At 43.7% G+C, this 7,734-nt stretch overlaps 1 protein-coding gene across 1 annotated transcript; it reads right to left on the minus strand.

Annotated features, from left to right (window-relative positions):
• Positions 1–1,011: 1,011 nt before the first annotated feature.
• Positions 1,012–7,407, minus strand: T265_14843 (hypothetical protein; the record flags this gene model as incomplete). The annotated part of the gene is made up of 4 exons (XM_009175504.1): positions 1,012–1,133; positions 3,020–3,149; positions 4,508–4,611; positions 7,065–7,407. 3 exons carry the CDS (start codon positions 7,389–7,391, stop codon positions 3,041–3,043), a joined length of 540 nt encoding a protein of 179 aa, XP_009173768.1.
• Positions 7,408–7,734: the final 327 nt, after the last annotated feature.

Genomic DNA, 7,734 nt, shown 5'->3' on the forward strand with positions numbered 1-7,734 from the left:
ATATATATATATATATATATATATATATATATAAGGGGCAGATGTTCCGTCGTTTACTTGTTGAATTACAGTCATTGTGGATATAGTAGCCGAGTGGATGTGTGAGAGTTCGGGCGTGTGCGTGTCCGTTCGTCATTCCATCAGTGAACTAGCTTGTGACCGTAGTGGTTGACTGGATGCGCATGTTTTCTAAGTTACATTAAACTTGCAGTAGTGAAGAATATTATGCGACCACAGCCGCTTGTCAGCCCACAAAACATTCATGATAGAGGAGTTTCGTGAGACTCCGGCTGACAAATCGGCAGTAAATAATGATCACGATTATATGACGAACGAGAGATGCACAATGTCACCAACGAGTTCAAGGAGTCGTCACTGAGGCAAACAACTAATTGTATCTTAGTAGCATCAGGCTGTTGGAAAGATAATGTGATAATCAATCAGCTATGACAATGTTCCGACGCACAGCTGCGGTTCGATTCGATGGGAGAGGGTCGGAGCGCAATCAGAAAGATGGGTTTCGGTTAAAAGCACAGAACTTCGGGCCACTGATGTCACTCCCTAGCCACTGAGCTATTTCAAGCTGGAAAACACAATATCAGTCGTTTACAATCGTCGTTGGGACATTTGGTAAACCAGCTGGTACTCACCGGACCCGATCTCACCCAATAAGCATCCTCGACGTGGAAAGTAACAACAATGTTGTCAACGATGCCTCATTTAATGCGGGAGAGCTAGAGCCTAACTTGAGGGGATTCAGGCGCTGAGGCGCGACTTCCTGTCAATCTGCACTTCAATTTCCTGCCTACGCATAGGCAACCTGGCAGTCTTGTGACATTAGCACGTCCTGTGAATCGCATGATAATGATGTGTCCGAGAAACGTCGCAGCCTAACGACCAAATTCCTCTTATACCTCCATGCTTAAGGAATCTGAGCAGAACAACCACGCCTCAATAATACATACTGGTTCATAGTGAAACTGTATAGCAGATCAGAAAACAATACATTAATTAGCATCAGCCATATATTTGTGGGAAAGATCAACAGCAACATGTACAAAGTAGGACCGAACATGCGAAGAAAGCCGGTACTCTGCATTGAACAGCCAAATGAAATCATCGGTGGTGTGTAGCTGAAAAAAATGATGCGTAAGATTGACGTCAGCAGAATATAACCAACATCACAGATAAGAAGATAAAACACGACAAGAATGAGAAAATACACAAACGCGACAGCCTTCTCGAGCTCAAAGTATGCAACTACGCGGTAAAAGATACTACAGCTGCGACGCTTAAGATCACCGATGCCCCGGACAGAGTGGATCTGATGATAAATTATGAAAACTGACGACCCGAATTTCTTATCTACGCGTGGGCAACCTGGCAGTATCTTAGCCTTTGGATGGCATGCTAACTAGACACCGGAAGAGTGTTACAGCTGAACGATCATCATCACGTATTGCGCACGATCTCAAGGCGGCGTGCAAGAGTGGTAGAGACACCAGGTGCGTTAAGGCGGGCAGTTCCCAGTAGGCGAAAATCTGTTTGTCTAACGCATCCACAGTTATCTATGGAAAGGTGCAGAATTGTTCAGGTAATGCTTTTATTATTATGCACGATTTTGATGGTAAAACCCCGATCATTGTGCACTACGTTGCCACGTGTAACGTGAGAATTACGTAAAACTTTCAGACGAACATATCAGAGCTTGTAATCGGAATTAACGGATGCGGAGGTATTCTGAAAGTATTCTAGGCTGCAACAGCATCCAAAACTAACAAAGTCACATGATTTTAGTGGGATTTCGAGTTCGATTTGGCAGAGACCTCATCTCACCACAGTACACACGCTGCCTCATAAAACCCATCAGATTCAAAGGTGGCTCAACTCATAGCGGATGGGATGCCCAAAAACCAACGGTAGGTGGGCCGATTGTGACCCACATGATTCGTTTCAGGGAACTTCAATATACGCCACACAAAGACTGCGTATTATGAAAACTTAGTGCACCAGCGATTCTCGGCACTTAACGAAGGCAGCATTCACAAACTTTGAGAGAACCACACAAGTATGACAGCAAGGCAAATCCGGAAAATGAAGGTCAGACTATTTTCCTTCAACTGGAAAAAGCTTGGAACTGATTGAAAAAAAATTATCGTTTCCGAAGGGCTTGGCAAAAAACTAACAGTTCGCAACTGGGTAACGTTTTGCTTTTGACATAAAAGCTTCAGCAGGCCCAGTGAGCGAAATGCCAAATGAGCAAGGTTTTAAGGGAGACGCAAATCCCATTGGCAATATCTTTTCCGATTAGCACACTAGATTAGAGTTGAATGACAACTTCGGGTACACTACTCTTCTTGGACTGTATGACACATAAGGTGGGGGAGAAACTGAAAACCAATGTATCAGAAGCCAACTGACAATGGGGCTATTTTTTCTGCCCATCCGAATGTGGTATTCGCCAGTATGGCCTCATCCATGTTCAGTCGAGTCAGGATCCGGTGCACAGAAGACGTTGATCGGACAGAGGCCCAAATAGAAGGAAAGAACAAACTTCGGAGTGGTAGATATCCGTCTAGTTTGATTAAGCGTCAATAATGAAGGGTATTGGTACCGGTGGCAAAACCCAAACGGGAAAGGATTGGAATTGATATTATCCCACATAAAGCAAGGCATTCGAAAACATTCGAAAGATTTCAAGTGCGGTTAACATAATACCGTTTCAGGAGAGAAGCATTTTGCGCCCTGCTGTGGCATTCCACCATTATTTCCCCAAACTAACTGGAATGGACTGAAGGTACACGCATACAGATTATAAGAATATCTGATTGGATTGAAATAGCTCGGTGGAATTAGTGGAAATCAACTATTTTCAGCGAACACACACGAAAGATAGGTGACGAGTTTATTGTAACTGTCTAACTGGATAGGTTAAACCAGATAATACGACCGTAGGATACGATGCTCAATTAACCATGGGCAACAGAACAAGATCGGATAGAGAGCGAGAAAAGCATACCACGCGGTCCTAAGGCAATGGTCAATGATGCTTTTTCCCCGTCAGCGTTGTCCACAACCGAGTGAATATGCACTGCAGTTCAACCAGGATTCCGAGATAAGTTATATATGCGATCCGTCGATACCATTGTCTGAAATAGACAGGAAAGTAACGCATTATTATGAGATTGGGTTCCATGGGCTCACAGAAACAATAAAGCAAACATGAATGGCGAAATCATGTTATGCGCTCATTGGTGCTGCCACAATAAAAATTAATTAAAATTGAAAAACAAAGTTAATTAAAAGCGGCGAGCGGTTTAAAAAGCAATTCTACGGATGGTTCGCGCTGACCGAGGGGGAATGGCGAACCTGACCACTTCATGTTGAGATAAAAAGCCGATAAGTCTTCAGTTATGACGAATATTTGACCACATTTGTTGTGAAATGCATAAGCCACTAAAGCTGCTACAAAGGACTATTGCGGTATGGTGGTTTGTGGACCTGTATGACCCGTTCAGCTGTACTGAAGGGTTTCAAATTGACGGAAGCAGAACTTAACGCATATGCTTGTTTAGTAAATAGTCAGAGGAACTGTCTCCTGACACTGACTCCAGGTTGGCGGTTTGAACAAGCTAGGCGGCTATTTCCTTAAAAAAACTTGTACTGGCGTAGCAGTATGCCGGCAGCCAACCACCGTCTTGAGGTTGGGCTTTTGAGCCAATTGCTTTATTTGAGGATCACAATCGTTCTCTTGTTTAGGCGTAGGCACTCTGACACCATCCCAGCCCACATAAAACCATAACACTTATAACTAACAATACCCTCAAGCCACGTCGGCCACCGCCAGCCGAGTCGCCTAGCTGGCTGCATGGAGTAAGGGGGGCGAGCGACGCCTACCTTCATACACTTTCACTTGTTCCCTCTTTCATCCTACCTCACCCGAGTTTGAAAACTTCCTCTGCAGGTCCCAGCAATAGGACCGATAACCATGCATCACGCCCAGCTGCAGCTTCTGTGTCTTCACCAACAACCATAAGCGCTTCAAAGTCCATTCGTAAACCCCGAAAGCCCGTCTACCTTTAATGTCCGCTCACTTGGCACGCAGAACAACAAGCGGCTGCTGCTCATACGTTGGGTTATTCCCCGGCATTGATATATGCCGCCTGTCAGAGGAAAGGACAAGAATATCTCAGGACGCAATTAATACAAAGGAACAGACTTCCAATGTATGACTCTGCACCCCTGGTGATGCAAAAGCATCTCTACCCTAAGTGGGGATAGTACGGGCTTCTGCCAGTCATAATCCCTATTTGGACACGTTGTAGGCTAGAAGAGTCAGGTGCTTGGCATTCCACATTGTTGTCCGAGAAGCTACCCCCTTATAGAATCTTCACGTGGTTCGGCACTCCAGCCCTAAGAGTTGGGATACTGGTTGCTTTCTCAATACACGTGCCTAATAGGAAAAACTGACCAGATCGTGACTATCGAAGTTAGGACAAAGACTTACAGGTTGAAACGCAGTTGCAAGGGTTGGTTTTCGATCAAAAAGCGACGGTTGAATTCAGAAACTGAGCCGTTCTCATCGTTAATCCCTAGAAATTTGGCTTTCTCCTGAAAATGCATCAATGATATGTCTGAAATAACTACGGTGGTTAGGAAAATTTAATTACAAGGTGACAAGTGGTGAGAGTTTTATACATCCGGCCTCTGACAATTGGTACCAGACACAGGATATAAAACAAACAGAAAGCATTCAAATTCCAGTGAGTGAAGTCAGAATTCGAATCGAAGTTTTGTTATGTATGTGAAAAACCGAGAACCACAGTATAGCTGTTGCCCAATGAGGATGAGGTGCTTTTCGGCGTTTCAGCAAAGACTAGTTCCCTTGTAGGCGAAGCTTCAATTGAAACTTAAAACATTCAAGAATTACAAACAAGTTTTAAGTATCTCGAATGAGAGAATAATTCACAAGACGAGTGAACCTTTCACCTGAGAAGCCATCACTCAAGAATCTAGTCAACACAAGACTGCGTGATGTGAATTATGTGACTGAGGGATGGGAAGCACTATACTCAGTCTAACTGCGAGTGAATCATATTTCTGAAAGTCAGCTTGTGGCCAAACAGTCTTCAACTATTAGTTGGGAGGGCGTGCGTTCAAATCCTCATTGAAAGGACTTCGGAAATGACCCAATAGTGTTCAAATGAAAGTGTTGGTATGGCGTAATCAGTGTCGAAATGCACTGCATTCTCTTGAGAGATTCAATCACTAAAAACAAAGATGAATGTGGAACATACACGCAAGCCAGGTAGAAACCAATATAACGAGGCGAAAACCGATATCACACCCAATCACACACTGATGTTATGGACGGTGGATTGACGATTGTGAAGAGGATAAAAGTATCTGGTGTGAGCAGCTCTTCCCACACTAATGTAAGGGAAACCACTGCTTGAATGCTTTGTAGAAAGTGGCTGGGCGGACAAAAGTTGGAGAACAATATTCCGGTTATTGGGGATCCGGTAACACAAGAACAGAGTATACACGAATCTCTTCCGAAATCGAAGGAAATTCAATCTATAGGTGACAACTTGTTAATAGTCTACATCTATAAAATACCCACATATCTCGGAAACACCGTCAGTGGACACGGTGATCGATACCAAGATGGAATTTGGTTTGGACTAGGGACAATAAGAACTGTTCTTCTCATGGCTGAACAAGCAGACGTTGTAACACATCCAACGGTCGGTGCGAAAAGTAGATAACATTTTGATCGCTCAATAGGGAATTCAACAACTTTCAATAACCAGCGCTTGCACAGGCGTTTTCCTCATATTGTCTCAAAAGTTGAATTTCCTTGTCGAAGGCAACACATAAGTAGCAAGAGTGATTTAATCAATTCGTCATTAAAACGAAGATTTTCCGGGCTTGTGATAACAAGGTAAGACTTTGTACTCAACACGAGCTAAACAGCATCGTTAGAAACACTAAACAACTTTACCTAACATATCAAAGTGCTACTGGTAAAAATTCGGTCCCGCTAGAACTCTATCAAATTATCCAACCAAACGAAAAGTCCTTGAAACCAACAGATGAATCATCGTTGTGGGGCGATTTGTAAAACTTAACAATTATGCTTTATCAATTTCAAACCACGTAACAATGTAGGGTCTTTTGGCTTTTACAATTTTTTAGCCCAAGGAAGATGCAAACCAAAGGGATGCTCATGCACTAAAGGTAATGGGTCGCGAGACCCCTCATCAAGTAATCAAGGGACGCAGAGCTTTCTTCTATCCTACGTCTAGCATGCGAAGTAGATGCTTGGGTTCGAATAGCTGCGTGTTTTAGAACACAGCCAGAATTAGACCCCAGGCTGCAACTTGTCAGCACGAAATGACAACAGTTTTAGGGTTTTCCAAAATAGATAGCGAGATAACACCTCATGAATCCCTTAAGAGGTTAACTAGGTTGCATTGCCGGTGCCCACAAAAGCCCATGCACTGTTCGAATGGATGCACATCCAAACTATATGGAAAGTTAAAAGCACTGGGAAGTACTTTGTATTTTGGCGTATTCCCTGATCAGAGCGCTTTGGAAATCTCACATAACTTTGTCACATCGTTAGGCCCGTAGATGCTCCAACAACCGTTCGGTTTGAAAGACGACGAGCTTTCTTCACGTAACTGTAATAATGGATAGAATAATGTCAGGAGACCGTGCTCTCAGCTTCAGGTATAACTTGCTCGCCCTTGGTTGAAAAAGCTGACGGTCATCAGGAAATGCTCTTACAGACAACAAGTACAACATGAAAAGCATTCATGATTGAAATGATTATTTAGTTAAGGTCCGGGTTGTTTGTTCGACATATGGTTCGCAGCAAGATTAGATAAGATAAACATTGTTCGGATAGAATAGGTATTTGCGAATTAGTGATATGATTTCACCCAGAAACGAACTGTTAGAATGGTTCGGAAATTCAGACAAAATGACAAGTCGGACGAAAACATGTAGGTAAAAGTCTAGCTAGAAAAGCAGATTAACCAAGTCAAAATAACACTGACCTCCGCGTATAATTTGTTGTGTGAAGTCCAATATGCATCAAGCCAGTCCCAAGTGTCCTGATAAAAGTAGTAATATTTCTGTTGAAGCGACGTCCGAGCACCGCCTGAGGCAAACTGAAGTCGCCGTATATTCGATACGGGATCCACAGGTCCAAAAGTAGGATGCACGGTGCGAGGGTGATCGACAGGGTTCTGTTTCCTGGAGAGACTGAGCCTTAGGGGTTGCCTCAAATCCCCTTGTGAGGAAGAAAAACCGGCCCAGCGGAGGCCCGAAGATAGACTTTTTAGTCTCACAAAATAAGGTGGTATCATACTCCGAAGAAACATCACATCCTACCAAGGCTGAAAAAAAGAAGATATAATCCGATCACATTCATTCAAAGCATACATCCCCGAACTAAAGCTGTCACCTCGTGGCGATGGTCGGGCCTGTGTGCTGCAAAGATCCTGTCGGCTATACAAGCGAGAACTCAGTTCCCAAAGGTTCGACCATACCAGGAAGGCCAACGGGGATCAGCTTGATGAAGAACAGTGAGTCCCCGTACCGCAAGGAATCGTATTATGGGACAGTATGGAGGTAAATTCGTACTGTCCTCCGATATAGGTGTGAAGGTAGTATAGCGTTTCCCCCGGGGGCCAAGCATGTCCATATTCATGAGAGCCGCGATGA

Source organism: Opisthorchis viverrini, assembly GCF_000715545.1.
Source record: "Opisthorchis viverrini unplaced genomic scaffold opera_v5_274, whole genome shotgun sequence".
NCBI lineage: Eukaryota > Metazoa > Platyhelminthes > Trematoda > Opisthorchiida > Opisthorchiidae > Opisthorchis > Opisthorchis viverrini.